General features: G+C 40.2%; 1 protein-coding gene across 4 annotated transcripts in view; it reads left to right on the top strand.

Annotated features, from left to right (window-relative positions):
- Positions 1–19764, top strand: part of PPP4R4 (protein phosphatase 4 regulatory subunit 4) — a 1921930-nt gene that overhangs the window by 1669636 nt on the left and 232530 nt on the right. The window contains exon 23 of one of the 4 annotated variants that reach the window (XM_078660097.1): positions 12303–12596. The exons of 2 other annotated variants lie outside the window; for them this stretch is intronic. In XM_078660097.1, the coding sequence (XP_078516223.1) occupies positions 12303–12535 (233 nt within the window). In that variant the 3' untranslated portion in view covers positions 12536–12596. Of the gene's footprint in view, positions 1–12302; positions 12597–19764 lie in introns of those variants that run through there. One more of the 4 variants, XM_078660098.1, reaches the window with a different exon arrangement.

The raw sequence follows: 19764 nt of genomic DNA on the forward strand, positions 1-19764 counted from the left end.
GGACACAGAAGTATTCCCAGGCTTTCTCTTGTTATAATCAGAAAACTTGTCTTTATCCTTAGTTTTCACCACAGATTTCTTTTCATTTATAATTTGAACTTTTGCATCTCCCATTTTATCTTTATTGATAATAGCAACACGAGTGTTCCATTCTTTTGGCCACAGCATCACTTCATCCAGAGTGGGTTCATCTCTAAGCCATAACTCTTTCCTAACTTTATCCATATTGCATCCCAACATGAATTAATCTCTTGTGTGTTCATCAGTTAAGCCTTCAAACTTACATGATGAAGCTAGCTTCCTCAAGTCAGTTAAATACTCCTCAACAGTTTCTTCCTCACGTTGCATTCTTTTACCAAATGATACCTTTATAAAATGGTACTTATTTTAGGAAGATAGTCTTTGTCTAATTTGCATATACAAATCTCGTAATCATTAAGACCATCAGCTTCAGCAGTAGACCACTCTGGTAAATGATCAAAAACATCTTGGCCTACCGAACCCAAGCAATGAAGTAATAAGATGTTTTTCTTTCTGCGCTTAATGGAGCACCACATACCCTCGCATATCTTTCAAAAACTTTTTTCCACTTTTTCCATTTTTCTAGGAGGCTCTCCAGGGGAAGCTAAAAAAAATGGAGCTGCAGTAACATTCTGCATTGCGCCCAATATAAAAAATATATATATTTAAATACTATTTTATAACCTAATGAGTGAAGAACAATACTCCCTTTGTCCGACAAACTTTAGAATGAAATGCAAAATAAATTATAAGTTGCTATAAAAGACCTACTCAGCTTAACGCTAATGCATAAGCAAATTTTGGTTTTAAGAAATGCTCACACACATCAGATTAATGTTTAACTTAAAATGTAACATCAATGTATATTAATCCTAAATATGCTAGAGTATCACAAATATAATTAAGTTTCATGAAAACAATTTTTTGAGATATATAAACCTATATAGCATACAATAATGCATTTACCCAAACTACTCGTATTTAATACATTTAATAATTGATTACTATCTAAAACTATAAGTAGCTGTCAAATATTGTCAAAATCAGAATTTAATATCATGTGTATCGCTGAAACAAAGCAACAGATGTGAAGCAAAAGCGTGCGTATCGCTGTGATTTGCAAGAGACACGCATATACAAAAGTATTGTTTTAACAAAGCGTGCGTATCGCTGAATAAAGCAGGACGCACTAACTCCTTTTAAGATTAGCGTGCGTATCGCTGTAATTTACACAGGACACGCAGAAGTAAGATTTCTGTTTAAATGAAAGCGTGCTTATCGCTGAATAAAACAAAACGCTCAAACTTCAAAAACTTCTTTTAAGTGCAGCGTGCGCATCGCTGTAATTTGCAAGCGACGCACATAAATAAAAGTATTCACTTTGTAGCTTCCGTAACAGATTCCACACTCGATGTCGCTAGGATACAAGAAACTCCCACAAGTCAACTCAGCATGATTGCGTGCTGTGACGTGAAAGCGTGTTGCTAGCTAGGCAACAAGAAACCTCCACACGTCAGCTTTGGGTGAAGGCGTGCTGTTACGTACAAGCGTTCTGCGCCTGCGCGACAATTTACTGTGACACCTTTTGGAAGCTTACGGAGAAACCACTTGCATGCACCTGAGTGAATCCTTTTTCCGTTAATAGAGTTTTTAGAAGTTGCAATGTACTGCGCTTAGCGAAAGCCAACTCTAATGCGCTTCGTATAATTAAAAATTGAAAGGTGTAACAAACAGGTTTGCCACAAGTCACTTAACGCTTAACTAAGCGTATCATCGGTTGCACACAAAGGCAGATGTACCACAGGTTTGCCACAAGTCACTTTACGCCCAAACGTAACACCGGATGCACACAAGAGAGCATATGTAACTTAACGCTCTCATCCACCGCTCCAAAGACATGTCATGCTGGTAGTAAAAAGATGAAACACACCAACAACAATGGTACACACCAATTGCTCCCAGCTACATTTACTACACATATAGCGGGCATTTGTGTGTCGAAAAATCCATATTTTAAAAATGTAGTTAATTCAATTAAATTAACCCTATGAAATATATAGCACATGAATCTTGTTATAGGGCTTTCTAAGAACAAAAAGCGCACAGAACATAGTCAAAAACAGACTCACTGCAGACTTGAAAGGTGTTAGGATCTTCTTCCTGGAGTAAACTTGCCGACTGCGCCAGTGTGAAATTTAAGATGGAGGCTCACATCAGTATTTGTTTCAAAGAAGCTTTATTCTCCATATATATATATCCCATTCAACCTGTTTGACAGAGCAGCTTCAAATGCTTTCCTTCAGATGAAAACACTATGACTTCTCAACCTTCTAAAATGTCATACATTCCGTTATGTCATACTTGGTCTCTACTCTGTACTCAATGAGGGAGGAAGATACCACAATGATCTTAACGTTTTGCTTCTGAGGAATAAATTACTGTCAGCAAAGCTTTAGTATGTGGAGGTTTTGTTTTGAAAAAGATGGCAAAAGGTTGTTAAATGGAGTAGCTCTCCTCCAAACAACTATTTGGAAAAACAAGTGGACGAAAGCTGCCTCCTGCAGCGGGCTGTGAGGTGCTCTCTGCAGTACCTCTTTTCCAGCCAACAAAAAAATTCCTTGCCAAAAACAGATGTAATGCTCGCTCTCTTCCATGCCTAATATAATTATGCAACCCTTTATTTTCTTCTTGTGAGACCATGTAATCCACGTTTTTAGAATCTTGCTTTTCTGAGAGTTAACATGTTACTGTCTGGACCCTTGTATGCTGACGTAGAAAAAGCAGGTTGTTTGATGCTTTTGGGTAATGAGCAGAAGCCAAAGAATTGTCCTATTCATCCAATAAGGGCTTATCAAGGCTGTTTTGTTAAGGATATGTTTGTGCTTACAGCTGTGTTTTTCACCCTCCTTATTTAAACTCAGAAATAGCGAAGTCTCATCCCAGATCGTGGAGAGTAGTTTGAAGCCATAGTATCTTTGAGGGGGTCCTCTGAGCATTTTTAAAATGTTGGCAAACATGCTTCCCTGTCAATCTTGTGCACCTCTTGCAGCAGTATCCAGTGGAATTCCTTATGTTAGAACTTCTGGGGACACCAAAAGAGTACTTTGCATTGGGCGACCAAGTAGTGCTGTTTACCTGCTCTCTTGGGCCTTCTAAAAACCCATTGGTGTTAAAGCAATAAGTGAAGTGCTAAGTATTGGTCTCTGGCTCCTTCAAAAACTGTCGGGAGGTTGTATGATAGAGATGCACATCTCTACAACCGTCATGTTATGTTACCCTAACAGAAATAGTAATTCACACTTTCTTTTAAGCCTGAGATGAATCAGTTTGTTTAGTCTACTGTTTATATGCAAGTATGGATGTAGGTTTTGTATGTTTCATTGCAAAAGGTCCATCGACTCAAGCAATTGGCAGGTGCCCTTCCCAGTGTTACATTTTTAATTTCAATGTGGTTTCCCAGCTACACCCATGTGTGCTAACTGTTTGTTGTGCCACCCTTCCCCAGAACTGTTTGGCTGTTTAGAAGAACAGCATTGCGGGATGAGTGAATGTGGCTGACCACTATCCAGAAATAAAAGCGATTCCCGGCTTCCATGTTGTAGGCCACATCCTTCTTTGGTTTCTTTTTCGTTTGGTTCAACCTACCAGCCAAGCACTCCTTGCCCCCACTTTTTTTACTAGCACCATAATGTCCCCTCATCACTCGCAGTTTTTTTATTTAATCTACTACTTTTGTTTTAGTGGGCCAGTCAAAACTACGTTTTATATAAGGAAAGATATTTAGCTCACTTCACCACCTCAGTTCAGACCCAACTATATGCAAATCGGTCTTGACCCTGTGCCTCATGGGAACAGTCCAGCCCGAACTGCCAATCCAGGTCTTCCCTCAACCGGAAACAAGCATCCTGGAACCGGTTTCAGGTAACTCCCCTTCTCAACCAGGTTGGTTGAATCAAGTGGCAAAGTAAGCAAGGGACCCATGTTTGGACATACCCTGCCAACTTAGGGCGAACAAAGCAAACACAAAGAAATGATAGACGGAGCACTGAAATTCTTCAGACACTCACCTACAGTCACAGATCTGGGTACAATCCACTAGTACTAGATAGTCTCATCCATAATCATGGAAGTTAAAATTGCACCTAATAGAGAGGTATCTCTTTATGGGCATTGATTGTAGTTGACAAGTTGCAATACTTTTTCCACCATCTAGATGTTTCCTCAGTGGACAGTAGGGAAACAAGGGCGTATTTCCAATGTCAGTAAGCATATGTGGAAAACAATGTCTTAGTGCCTGAAGAGCTTTTCCTTCTGTTTTACAGCAGAGACTGAGGCACTGTGAGTGCTTGTTTTTTCTTTTTCTTCACATTGTATAGGTTGACCCTCTCACAGAATTTGAGATCATCCTGCATCGGAGGTGATAGCTGTCAGCTGTTATAAAACCTCTCCATTTGTTGTTTGCAAGTATAGGGGAGAATTTAGTGCCAAATTTGGGCTGGTGTTTTCCGGGGGCTGGTGACTCACTGAGTAACTACGGCTAATGTTCTTCAGAACAGGCACAATCTGAAAACATTTTTTATTCCTGCATCCTTTTGTGTTATTTTGCTTACACACTTTCTCGCAGCAGCATCATAGGTCCTGATGAAAGCCTAGCCTACCTATAAGCTACAAGGCTGAAACATGTTGACCATCGCGGTTTGTAATTTAGACGGCTGGTGCACTGTATTTTTAATCCTGGCGAAGAACGTCTCACATTAAAGATTTTTTGGCATTCTTGAGCTAGTTTTAACTTCACTCTACCCACAGTTTTAATTTATTTTGCACTGCACCCTCACACTGTTAGCTCTTCATTTGTGGATTTAGAATATCTGTTTCAACATACAAAACATCCCTGAGCTCCTCCCTCTCAGAGAAGGGGTTGTAGCCCCCAGAGGAACTAGGTTTTTCCTCTGGGAGGAGAATCCCAAATGATGAAGCATGTCACCTATGGTGAGCGAGGGATTTCGTCCTGAAAAGGGAACTGCCCAAAGCTAGTTCTGTTGGGCGTAGTCACTGGTTGTGTTTCACATTACAATTTTCCTTTTTTAGGTCTCGGCTAGAAACGCGCGAAGCGCGTTCTCGGCAGAGAACTATAGCGATTGTTTCAGCCGACAAAATCCTACAAAACGAGACAAGAGCTGTGCACGCCCGCAGCATTGTGAATGGGAGAGGGAGCGACAAGAGCTGGCCACGCGCAGATTTGGTCGCGCGCACGCTCACCGCGCCAGCGTCTCCGCCGCGCGCCGATAACTGCTCTCTTCCTGGCCGGCTTCACGGAGGGCAGCATGGCGTGCGGTGCCACTCTGAAGCGGCAGACGTATGAAGTTCCTGGCCCCTTATAAGTGCCTCAGTCCTGGCGAGAAGTGCCTGTACTGTAACTTTTAAAGTGCCGTGTCACCACCCCCTTTTCTGAATCGTTTTTGGCCACTATAGGTGTGGCAGGGTATACTCAGACATGAGTCCCTTTCTCACTGCTCCATCAGGATTCAAGCAAGCCGGGCCGAAGAGGCTGAAATGCCAGAAACCGGTCCCCGGTAGCTTGTCTCCTTTCTGGTGAAGAATTGGCTTGGTAGTTTGGTCTGCCCGGTTCCCATGATGCACTGGGCCAGGGACAGACTAATTTGCATATAGCCAGGTTCTGAGCTGGGATGGGGCAGTGAGATAAATAACGGTGATGGATCAAGCCCTGATCTTTGGACTGGGTAAGAGTGGTCTGCTTAATTCAGACACTCTGTTCATCACCACCCCCTTTTCTGAATCGTTTTTGGCCACTATAGGTGTGGCAGGGTATACTCAGACATGAGTCCCTTTCTCACTGCTCCATCAGGATTCAAGCAAGCCGGGCCGAAGAGGCTGAAATGCCAGAAACCGGTCCCCGGTAGCTTGTCTCCTTTCTGGTGAAGAATTGGCTTGGTAGTTTGGTCTGCCCTGTTCCCATGATGCACTGGGCCAGGGACAGACTAATTTGCATATAGCCAGGTTCTGAGCTGGGATGGGGCAGTGAGATAAATAACGGTGATGGATCAAGCCCTGATCTTTGGACTGGGTAAGAGTGGTCTGCTTAATTCAGACACTCTGTTCATCACCACCCCCTTTTCTGAATCGTTTTTGGCCACTATAGGTGTGGCAGGGTATACTCAGACATGAGTCCCTTTCTCACTGCTCCATCAGGATTCAAGCAAGCCGGGCCGAAGAGGCTGAAATGCCAGAAACCGGTCCCCGGTAGCTTGTCTCCTTTCTGGTGAAGAATTGGCTTGGTAGTTTGGTCTGCCCTGTTCCCATGGTGCACTGGGCCAGGGACAGACTAATTTGCATATAGCCAGGTTCTGAGCTCGGATGGGGCAGTGAGATAAATAACGGTGATGGATCAAGCCCTGATCTTTGGACTGGGTAAGAGTGGTCTGCTTAATTCAGACACTCTGTTCATCACCACCCCCTTTTCTGAATCGTGTTCCACTCAACACGGCATACTCCTTGAGGCTGGCGGTACCTGCCTATTTAAAGTGCTGCAAGTCCAAGAGGGCAGACGGCATCTATTTTTTATGTTTTAAATCAAAATGCGCTAGGTATTTGATAGAGAATGTATAGATGTGTTTTATTACTGGACATTACAATAACACAGAAATGAGTTTTAGCAGTTTAATAAATAGTTACATATGTTTATATATTTCAAAGGTTTACACATTTTAAAGATTGTGACATTTACATTAGGTGTATTTGTTCATAGCAGGTAGTTTTAGTTAAGGCGTTGTATTTGCTTTTTAAATTTGTCTTTCAGAACTTTGGTGCATTTTTTGGCTTACTTTTGATATTTTATCTATTTGCGTGCCTTTATATTTTTGTAATATTTTATTGTATTGGTTTTTAAGATTGCTTTTAGATTGTTGCAGTGTTTTTGAGGTCATCATCAGACTAGTTTTTTATGGTTTCTGCTGTTCCAGGTTTTTTTGTGTGATTTGAGATTTTGGTGTTGATGGAACGGTAGCTGTGTTGATATATATGTTTTAACAATTTTATATATTTTTATTGAATATGTTATTCTAATTGTTTAGTTTTGCAAAAATAACATTTCCTTTGCCACTGTAGTTAAAATATATGTTACACTGGTGCATATCTTTTCAATTTAAAGATTTACATGCATGCATTTAAGTTCGCAAATCCGCACTTATAAGTATTAATCACCAGCTTACAAATGAGCAAAAGAATGATAATATTAAACAATACAGATAACTCGTCACTCCTTTCCAGCCTAATCTCAGCATACTTATTCTCCTCTAAATGTTTGTAAATATTCTTGCAAAAAGTGCATCACTAGAATCGGAAAATTCCTGATTTTGACTACCGCATTTAAACCATATCTGCTGGCCCTTTCCGTTGACGGTAGCATTTGTAAAAAAACAAAAAACGTCCCACCAAAGTGCATTGCCCATTATTTTCAAAATACTGGGCTTTTACACATTTGGCAAGTTGTCAAATCTGGAGTCGTATATTGGATGATAGCTTTGAAACACTTAGGGATAGCTGCATCAACAATGCCATTTGCGATTCCTTATTAGCGAAAAATAAGGATTCGCTAATAAAGAATAGCAAAAGGCTATGCATGTAGAAATCGCAAAAAAATAGCGATTTCTAAACATTCCTAAATTGCAACTCGCAAATTGCGAGTCGCAATTAAGGAATACCTCCCCATTCATTCCTATGGGCCTAGAGGCCCTTAGGAATGAATGGGAAGACATTCTCAATTTGCGATTCTCAATTAGAGAATCGCAAATTGAGAATGCAATTTCAAGGGTGCCAGGGTGTCAAAAGGACACCCTGTTGCACCCCTGAAATCTGCATATGAGAACATCTTGCACACACACATGACCCAAGGGCATGTGTGTGTGTAAAATGGAACTTTGAAAAATGCACTTGAGTGCATTTTTCAAAGTTTTTGCAAATGACCATGAGGTTCAACTTCATGGTAATTTGCTCCCCCTATTAGCGAAATCGCTAATTTTTGTACTTTGATGCATTGCATTTAAGGAATCTCAATTTGAGATTCCTTAAATGCAATCGCAATTTAAGTAATCACAATTTTGCGATTTCTTAAATTTTGATTTTTGCATTTGGGATGACGCATCCCAAAAGCAAAAATACTGGTCGCAAAGGGGCAGATTCTGAGAATCTGCCCCGTTGCGACCGGTTTTTCCTTTGATGCATCTATACCTTAGCTTGCAGTCGCAGAATAAAAATAGGTTGTTTCCTTTCTCGTGGCAATGAGAAAGTAACATTCTGTCTTCTCTGGTTGGCTCCATTAGTTCGATACTGTTGCTGCAAGATGCAAACAGCCCATTTTAAATATGCATTCAGCACTATCAGTTCTGCACATGTGCATACCTGATAGGAATTTGACTTCTCACCAAATATACTTACACTGTGTCTGTGCCCTTTTTTCCTTCTGTTCAGAGTAAATTGTCCTCACACCACAATTTGTCTTGTGCAAATTGCTACGGGTAACACCTGGAGGACTCTGCATGTTGAAAACATGTCAAAAAAGGGAATATATGCGATGTTAGTGGGTATAAAAACTGAAATTGCATTTTATCTCCCATTCCAACATGCAAAATTTGTATGTGGCTTGTAAGACAACTCAGGAGCAGAATCATAAAATGTGGTAACTGCTTTCCCTGGACAGTTGTACTGGGCTTTTAAAACAACAGGAGCTTTGTATTGCTCCACCTATGTGAGGTATCGACTTTTTGACTTTCCAACATCATCCATCTGTCTGTCAAGGTACTGAAAAAAGATGATTGTCATGGACTATGTTGTGCACTGGTGGCCCGTTTCTGAAAACAGGGCAGTGTCAAGGATGTCCAAGGAAAGTCAATAGCGAAAAATGGGTGAGTAGACCCCCATGCAGGATAGAGAAGAAGATGCCTGGTTTTGGAAGCACTCCAGGAGGTATGCTGCCTAACAGAGTTAAACTGAAACATTCTTTATCATGGCCATGTAGTCTTACTTTACTTCAAGGAACATACTAACTGGCCATATCATATTGGTTACTTCAGACCTGACGCAAAATGAGGGCAACCGTTTCCAAAATGCTTCCAAATATGTTTTAGAATGCTAGAACCAAATAACAAAGTTCGAATGTGTTTCAATACCACCTCTTTTCTGCAATAGCATTTGCCAAATATTTCTTTAGATACCAGTCTAGGATCTAGAGACATAATGTGTATAAGTGCAATATTGATGCACATAACCCATTCAGTGAAATTGAACCTCCACAGTACTTCTGGAAATATCAACTATTATTTAGAGCATGTATAAGTAACAGGCTTTCACTTGCATTGCAGTATTATTGATTTAGACCTTACTAGTTCTTCAAATTCGTACAATGTTCAATGTTTGGGGTACTCTCTGTGCAGTTCCTCTAACCCATCATTCCACTCCACATGAAATTGAATGTATATATTTTGGAAGTCTTAGCAGTTCCTTATGCAATTTGTTTTCAGTTCTAACTACCACGAGTGATGCCATCAAATAAAAGGCTTGATGATATGACTCCTGTTCTAGCGGAAACGGCCTTTGCAATGCGGTTGTTACACCGTGACATATTTACATCGTGGTCATTACAACGCAAGTCATTACAACACTTGCACTGGATAGAGCTGTACACTAAGGAATAGTACGAATTACTATTCCAACACCTTCCCTAATGTTACACATACTGAAGTTGGACTAGTAAAGCATACTATTCCTAAGTCCAGCGCCTCTAGCGCAAGTCGTTGTAATGACTTGCGTTTTAATAACCGCGATGTATTGTACCGTGATCTAAATGATCGCGTTGTATTGTCACATATCCGTTCTAGCTTGCATACATTGTGTGACTTTGGAGATATGAACTTCTATTATACTAACCAATATAGCCCATAGATTTCCATGGCTGCCTAGAGAACCCTTTTTTTTATCAGGATTGACTTTAAATAACCAAAGTACAGAAATTGCTGCACAGGTGCATCAATGCTTCTCTGGCAGCACATGCACTCACGTAATGCTTTAAAATAAATTAATGTAATACCTAGACTTTTCTGGATCCTGCACTTGCTTTGATCCATTTAATGTTTACTGGTGTACATATCTCCTAAAGGAAGTTTGTTGGGGTCACAAATTCGACATTAATATCTACAAGAATTCTGATAGATGTTAACCACTTTATATTTAGACACCATTGGGTGAATAAGTTGCTGGAAGATCCTAGTCACTCCCATTTTATAAACTGCTAATTAATACTCTACATTAAATCGCTTATTTGTTAAAGCATTATATCTTGCTGCTTTTTTTATCCGTTCTTTCAATTTCACGTGAAAATTCGCAGGTATCCATTTGAAATTCCTTCTTCCTGACACCTCTTTAGTTCTCTTAACAACAAAAAGTCAAGTTTTATAAGCCGGTCCTTGGATGATAGTGATAGATTCCAGGTCTCTTGACAAACAATATAGCTAGAAATCGTTGATGTATCGTTGCCGTTCTTAGGTCTCTAAATTCGAGATTAGGCCTGCTATGTTCCATTAAGTAATTATAGATACATGTCCACCTGAAGCATGTGCAATGAATACATTAACAAGCAACACTTTATTTAACACTCCTTCCTTCACCCAAATGTTATTTCAACAACATCTACAAGAATTGAATTACAAGATACTATGGGGGATATGTACAATGAAGTGGCGGAGCCTGTCGTTAGCCTCCGCCACTTCGGAAACGCAAGACGGCACCATATTCACAAGAATGTGGTGCAGCCTTGTGTTTCCCCCTGCGTTGGCGCTAAGTTTAACAACTTAGCGCCAATGCAGGCACCTCCCTTGCACCAGAGTGCAAGGGTGTGTGCGTGCAGGGGAGGATTGTTTATGTGTAGGAAGGTGTCCCTTTCTGCACATAAACAATCCTAAAATGCAATTCGGTCACTTTCACATGAGCTGCTTTATGCAGCACACATGAAAGTGATAGCATTGCATTTTTTAAAGGGTTGTTTATGAACAGGCAGGGACCCCTTCCTGTACATAAACAAACCATGGCATTTTGCTTTTTCCATGTGTGCTGCACAAGGCAGCATACATGGAAAAAGCAAAAATGAGGAGAAATAATACATTTCTCCTCGTTTCGCCAACTTAAGACCAGGGTTTTCCTGATCTTAATTTTGGTGCTGCCTCTTATGTATGTCACCCTTGCACATAAGGGGCAGTGTCAAATACAATGGTGGTTGGGGTGGAACGCCCACCGCAACACTCACTGCACGCCCTTTCACGCTAACCATAGCATGAAAGGGTGCCTTATGTACCACGATAAGTGGCTTAACGCTGCCTTGTACATAAGGCAAGGGCCATATCGCCATGTGAATGTCACAAAAATGTATGTTCCCATGGCGATAGGGGCTTGTACATATGCCCCAATCTATGCTGCGTAAAGCTGCAACAGCTTTCATTCTAGGAATTGTGTTATTTATAAAATAGTAAACTCACATCCAGCAGAAACAATTCCACACATGTATTGAATTCTATTTAGAACTCATTTAAGACTGTATCACCCAACCTTAGCCCAGTATTAGTAGACAAATCATTAGGTCTACCTTCTTTGTATGTGATACCATTGCTGGGTCCTTGTTTTCGTCATCTCATGAAACTCCGTGTGATTCTTTTTCAGATTGTGGCTTTTGTATTGACCTACGTGTGATTCTAGATTTTTTCTGTATTATAGTGTTTTCTTTATTGTGGTCTCTGAAGTTTGTAATGATTAATCTAGATCATCTTATGCTGGAGTTACTACAGTGCGTGCTGAATCGTAATTTAGTAAATCTTTAATAAGCTTACTACGGGAAACAGTTCCTTTTGACAAATACATTGATAGTCTTTCTTTTATGACTTTGTTTCGGACATATTATTGATTTTATAGTTTATGACTTTGCTTGGAAGATGCTTGCCACTTTGACAACATACATTTCTTGGTTGTTTAGAAATATTCTGTCACAAATAGGTCACCAAATGTGAAGAAATGAAACAAAGGCAGACTGTTGTGACGAGAGGTTTATTGTTTTATTAATGTTTTTCAGTTTTATGTGTTTGCTTGCAAGTGTGTGTCTGAGAATATGAAAACTAAAGTATTACCACATTTTCAATGTTAGCATATATTTCTTTTAGGTGTAGTATTAGGTTCTGATTAGCTAGTTTTGTTAACTTCAGTTTTGTCATTTTTTTTTCTAGCGCGGCAGACAAAAGTAACAGCAGTTTCAGTGTGGGGAGACTTGATTTCCTTTGACGTCATATGTACAGTATTGCCAAGGGGAATGCGTGAGACTGCTGGGCTTGGCAGGCAGTATACAAATATCTGCTCACGTGATGCAGTTAGAGCCAATTTAGATTGTGCAAACAAATTGAAATCATACTATATAAGATCATTAGAGCGTCTGTGTTCAGCATTAATGAAATTGAATTGAAAATTATTGTATGTGTTATAATGTATTTTTACCTGAAAAAATAATAAACCGTTTTAGATAATATGATTACTAAAAGACCCAAGTTATCTGATTACTTTCCTAATGCCCAAAAACCAGAGTAATCAAATATTTTACCTTAAACATGTTTATTTTTAAATACATGTCAAGGAAGGAAGACCAATGATTTCAGGTTGACTGTTATTTCTTTCTATATGTATCATCTTTGGTATAAATTCAAGAGCTGCCGCCACACCTGCACTTAAGGATGCCTTGCTCAGTTCTTGCGCTTTCGGTGAATATAAAAGGTACCTCCGATTTCCAGGAGGGCATCAAACCGAGAAGTGTTGCGTCTGTGACTCTTCAAGAAAGGAAATGTTAAAAACGTTGATCAGAGGTCTTTTGTTGATTACTCTTATCTAAAACTGTGAGATCAGCAATTTGACACAAGCACAGACGTCTTGACAAATCATCCAAAAGAGTTTCTGACAGGTATGCATTTTTCTTACATTCCTGCTTATAAAATGAAGATTGCCAAAACCAAACCAAAGGCATCAGCTCAGTAAATGCAGCTACTCTTTTTACTCGGGAGACATAAGGTTATTTTGGCCGGATGAAAAAAGGCTTAGGGCTGGTTAGGACTAACTGATTAGAACGCAGATCTACCTAACAGTACCACTTTCAGAGTCACTCAAGGATATTCTCAAAGCTACACATTTCTCATTTAGGCCTGCATTAGCTAAGCTTTCATTAGAATAAACGAATAATACCGAATTTCAATTTCAAGAGAAGATCTAATGAAATTTAAATATTATTTGTATTCATCTGGCATAGAAAAGGTAATATCAGGCTAGGTGTACAGAGATTAGATATGCAAAAAGTCACAGTAAATAGGACATCGACATTTTGCAACTGGACTTATGTACTAATTGGTTGGTTCGCTAAATTCCCATTTAGGGTGGGTTGCAGTCATACTTACCTCATGAATATCAATGAAGTAGTTCTCAAATTGCTCTCCAATTAAAGCCTATCACAGCGATGGTGGCCTTTTTGAGTTGGCAAACCACCATGTCTGTGATCAACATTACATAAAGTAAGCTTTTTTATATGCAACCCAGTTCTCCCTAAAGGAAATCGCTGCTTTTAAATATAAAATTTGACTTTTTTTCAACATGTTTGTTTGAGATGGAAACCCTTTAATTTTGCATATGAGTTACTATGACCTTTGATGTGTTGGTAACTTTTATGGTTTGCAACCGGAATTCCACTTGCAAACCATTGATACCTCTGAAACTGGGAGTTTAGAAGGATCCCCCTGAAATAAATAAATATATAAATATATATATACACCCACATATATATCTCGCAGTGGTCATCTGACCAAGGTTAGTGAAATGCCTTTTCGATGCAAGCATTGGTATTTCAGGGTACTAGCAGCTGTCGTAATTCCTATCTTGAGAGTGTTTAAATATATCCTCTCTGCTGTTGCTGCACATCCGAGGAGAGATACCAGTCTAAGCCTCATTTTGTCTATAAGAGTATGTGTGTAATGTTTATTTTTCAATTTTTAAATATCTTTCCCTTCTTGGAGAACCCACACCCAGTAAAATTGAAAAATGGGGATGGGTGAATTATTTGTTCTACAGCACAACTCTCGAAATATGTTGATGATATAACTGTTATCCTGCTGATATTAATGAACACTCATGAAATAATCCAATTATTGAACAACTACCTATCGAGTTATTCATCCTCAGTAGGATGGCAATTGTAACCACAAGAACATGCTCACATAATTTAGCCACATCTTGCATTTTATAGCAGAATTCTAATATAAATGAACTAAAAAAGCTGTAGCATTTACAGACATCTGAACAAGGTTTCAGGCGCAATATGCTGATACATTTGTGGTGTGACAGACAAGTATCCTCCTCCCCAAATGTTTGTAGAGGATTATCCCCCCAAAAGCTGCTAAAGCTGGTAGCTTTAGTAAGCATTTTGTCAGTTCTATTTTCTTAACATTTTGATCAAGAGGCATGTTTTACAGGTGATTCATAGTCGGAGTTTGTAGTTTGAACTGGCTTCCTGTAATTTTTCAGGATATATATTGTATATTTCTTCACTTCTACTATCCATTGCCTTTTATAAACCTTTCCTAACACTTTTAAGTAGCTCAGCCATGTATTATGATGAACTATGGATACTTTTACACTTTAGTAACACCAGGCTGTTGTAGCAATGTGGCAATCATGTATTTGGTTACATTTTAAAAGGGAAAAATGAACATAACTGCTATGTTAGAATTGTTAAATAGGTTTAGAGCTGCCAGTTGTACTATAGCCTTGTAGCCCACCGTAGCGGGCTATACCGGTTATTAAAGGCCCGCTCCAGCGTTAAAGGCCCGATCCGAAGGGAGGGCCTTTAACAAGGGAGCGGGACTTTATTAGCCGGTATAGCCCAGATAGGAAGGGCTATAAGGCTATTAGAACATTCTGCCACTAGAGGGCAGAATATCCTAACCCAAAAAACACAGGCCTCTCGGAGCCTGAGGGGATTTAAATCCCCTCATCTCTGAGAGGCCTTTGTTCACAGCAATAGCTGTGAATAAAAGCAACATTGGAATGTTGCTCTGCGGGCCTTTACCGGCCCATTGAAGCAAGGAGCACTCCATTGTATTCAATGGAGTGCTCCACATTCCAATGTTATAATATGTAATAATGAAAAAGTATGTCATCCGACAGGGCCCTGATTATTTTTTAACAAGAGGTGTGGCATTAAAAAGTATTAAGGCCATTGTTCTCAGCTCATGCACTAGAACTGCTAAGCAGTTTTAAACTGCAGGTGTATGTGTAAGGTTATGCCAGTCTTACAGTGTGTGGCTTCAGACATCAGTACTGACAATGCAGTCAATTAAAATGCTTTATAAACACTGATCTGTAAATGCTTTCACATGAATTCTTAAATAACAGCCATAGCAGGTGCCCCTTGGCACCAAGGAAATAACTTCCATAACCGACCATGATACATTCCGTTAATAGCCACTTAAAGAGACATACAGAAATGCAATTGTTTTATCCACAAATAATAGCTTGACATTTCCTGAAAATGCCAAATGCTAGTTTATCCTTTTGAGTACTTGAACCTAAACTCCCCAAACAAACATGTATAGACTTTTAACAATCAACTAGTTTTCTCCCCAAATACTAGTTTGTATTTTCTAACTCATATGCCCATATATCGCAATCACAAATCAGGGATACCAATTGTATGATTGTGCTAGCCACCAAATGCCCACCAGAAGTCATGTGTGGCGAACAGGTGCCTGTGATGTTTACTATTAGGTCTAGGATGACAACAAGAATTGCAAGGATGCTGACAATGTGCAATAACCTATACAATCTATAAATAGCAATATTTCTGACTAAAAAGAAGAAAAATATCTTTAGGGCGAGAACCCTCACCCAGTCTGAGGTGTTATGCTTCATCATAGGATCCCCCCTCACACCACAACTAAATGTGATGTGGGCTAAAACCCCTGAAGCAGGAGGAGCACTTTAATGTCCAATGAGCCCTATTTAGGTCTGATGTATTGGTAAGCAAAGCTCAGTGCAAAAGTTAAATGAAAAAAGTGTGATGAAGTCAAAACTATCTCCTGGTGGGACGCCACAATTTTATTTCGCCCCCAAGAATAGGACTAAAATAGTGAGGTGGCAAAGGTGAGGAAACTCATCCCTGACAGCATGTCAAGGTCCCTACTGCTATGATGCCTCCACCCTCCTCGCTCTCAACCCAGGGCAGAACAACGACTGCCAGCAGCCCAAGCCGAACACATCCCATGGTCAGTCTCCTGCCACAATTGCCGCCAGTCCTTCATCACCGCCCTGGACGCCAACAAATCCTCCTCACCGTGCACTCCATGCACAGACAGGCCGTGGAAATCCGGAACCTCCTGGACTCACTCTCACCCAACGTCGCATTCTTCACTGAAACCTGCACCAAAGCCTCCTCTGACCCTGACATCGCCATTGCCATCCCGCATGGGTACAAGATCCAGAGGAAGGACCTCCCCAACCACTCAGGAGGAGGCATCGCCATCCCGCACAAAACTCCCACTAACTCACCACCTTCAGCGAAAACTTTCCTGCCACCGAACACTTGCACTTCCAGGTCCAGCCCAGCCCCAACTCCACACTCCATGGCAGCCTCGCCTACAGACCCCCCAGCTCATGGGCCCTTTTCGCCGACACCATCACCGACCTCATCACACCCCACGGCATCGCAGCCGTGGAATACATACTCATCGGAGACCTGAACTTCCACTTCAACAACCCTAGTGTCCCCACCTCCGCCATCCTCCATGACAACCTTGCCAACTTCCTTCTCATCTTTCACCTCATTTTTACCTCATCTCGCCATTCTCATAACCTATTGACACCTCTCATTTTTAACTCTATGTTCTCCAACTTGTTCTTTTTTTTTTGCTGTTTTGCTCTTCTTTTCATCTTGATCTTTGTTCCCATCTTCCTCTTTTCCTCACTATTTCTTTCTTCCCCCTTTCCCTTCTTTCTGCATTCTTCTTTTTCTCTTTATTATCTCCTATAGTGCAATGTCTTTCCTCCACCTTTCTAGTTTGTTATATGTCTTTCTGTTTCAGTCACCCTATTTCTTACTTTTCCTCCAACTTCCTTTATTCTTTGTTTTATTTTGTTCGTTGTGGCCTTCCATTCTATTTCTCTGCATTCAATTTCCCTTTCATATTATTAAGACCTTTCCCTATTACAACTTTTTACATCTTTCCTTCTTTCCTTCTTTATTTGGATCTTCCAATTTTTTCCAGTCTTTCCTTCTTTGCAGTTGTTGTTCATTCTTTCTGCTTCCCATTCATTTTTCCAATCTGTCTTTTCATCATTCGGTCTTTCTTTCTGTCATTCATCTTCCTTTCTGTCCTGCTCCTTGCTGTGTCTCATGTTTCATTCTTTCTATCTTTATAGCCATTTTCCATCTCTAGTCGTTCATTTTTCTCCATTACTGTTTCCTTTTGTACCTTTCTTCCAGTTATCTTCCCTTCTTCCTGTCTTTTCCTCTTCCCTTCCTTTTTTGTCTTCCTCCATCCATCTTTCCTCCACCCTTTAACTGCCATATGTGAACTGTACACTATAGAATCATTTTTTCTCCTGTATTGGCAAAGCCAGTAGAGCAGTTTGTAAAGTGATAAATATCACATCATTTTTACATGCAAAACATGTGACCAGCATTTGTGAACGTCTCTGCGTACATTCATTGACTCAATAAAGGCATGCATATATTCACATCACCAATGATTCTTATATTTTGTAAATGTTTAGAATTTCAACATTGTGACCCAAAAGTATTTACATGTTAGCAGTATAGCCTCTGGTTAAAATATGGTAACTCGTTTATTTGGTAAAGGCACAAAATAATTGATTGGGCTTTTTGGTAAAATTATAAACTGTTGAGACTAGTAGTCAGTTTTCAAAGTCTCCTAGCTATGACACTTTGAAGTAGAAGTCTGAAAGAAACTAGGCTAGCGGGCAGGGGCGGACTGGACTCTAGGGCAATCAGGCAGTGCCTGATGGTCTGGTCTGACAGATCAGTGTGTGGGCTGGTTTGTAGCAGTTTGTTGGCCTTTTGTATGGCTAGATGAGCCATGTTTTACTGTACATTTTCCTGATATTAGCACAAACATCACTGGCAGCAAACTCAAATCCAGTCGTTTGCCATACCTTGCAAAATATCCATACAGCATGTCCTTACAAGTTCAAAACTGCCCTGATTTGCCAATGTGGAACACTTATTAAACTATTTGGTTTGCTAACTGGCCCACTTTTATTTTAGTGTCTAGAACTATTTTGTGTCCGAATCCAACCCTGCTAGCAAGGAGATAACTCTCAAAGTGATCTGCAGTTTGGGGAAAGTATCTATAACAATCTAGGTGTTTATTCTGTCAAAAGATGCATAGCTCATTTGGCCAGATTTCAAAATGCCCCAACCGTAAACCAAGTGCTGATACTCCAGGTTGACATGAGTAATTTCCCAGCACATGGAAAGGATCAATACTTGAGCCAGCATGAGATAGTAGTCTTTCATAAGTAATGTCGATGGTGTGGTAAAGTCTAGAAACTGTGGGTGGTGGATCAAAAGCTCCAGGAGTCATTCTTCTGCAGTACCCAAGACTCCCACTTTGGATCCCATATTCGCAGACTGCATCAAATGAAATGCAATGCAGCTGTGAACTGCTTTTTATGTGGGAGAGTGCAGTGTTGTACCTGCTTTCTGTCTAACTTCTCTCTACAAATTGCATCTTTTCCTCGTGCATTTTTCACAGTCTTATTGACATACATCTTTTAATGCATTCGGGTCAAGGGGAGATCTGTGCAGTTACTGCCTGTGTCTCTGCAATGCCCTTTGTTACAAATCCTATTGGCAGAATGAAAGAGGGGATGACTAAATATGCTTATGTCTAAAGTCCTGCTCCCACAATGCTTTTCAAAAAACCCAAAAGAAGCAAACCAAAGAACTTTCAAAATGTTAAGAAATTTCTATAGCCTAACCAATACCTAACCCTTCATGCAGATGCCAGAAAACTCAAATCAGAGACACACAAAAGGAAACACAACATAACTTCTGATACAGATAGTTTAATTTACTTTTAAAAGGCAAGTTATCAGTAATTAACAGAATCTGGTATGATTATCCTCTAATGCTGGAGTCTGAGCGAGATGACTCCTGGTCGGAGAGCTCACACCCAAAAAGATTTAACATGTGCAAAATGTTCTCTAACTATGTGAGCCCTGATTTCAATGCTCTCTTAAGGCAGGACCAATCAATCGTGTCCACTACAAAACCAGGGACATTTCTGAAGTTCCTTCTCCACACTACATATAAACGTGAAGATAATCTGCTTGTTTTTCAGAACCCTGTGAAGTGGCAATAGTGGTAGAAAAAACGGTTTCTGCTTGCAAGGGAAGCCTAACGCCAGGCCTTAGAACTAGGCAGTTTTTAGACTCATGCAGTCTAGTAATCTGCCAGCCTCAGATATTAACGGATCAAATTCTCTTATCTGGACAGCTCTCGGGTGACTATCCTCCGGATCCTATAGGTGAAAGTTAGAAATGTAAAAATCTGTCCTATTGTCAAGTGGAAAATCAAGTTAGCTGCACCTTTGACACTTCGGCCTTAAGGGGCAGATCCTGATTGGCCCAGACCCCCTG

This window comes from Lissotriton helveticus, chromosome 9 (genome assembly GCF_964261635.1).
Source record: "Lissotriton helveticus chromosome 9, aLisHel1.1, whole genome shotgun sequence".
Taxonomy (NCBI): Eukaryota; Metazoa; Chordata; class Amphibia; order Caudata; family Salamandridae; genus Lissotriton; species Lissotriton helveticus.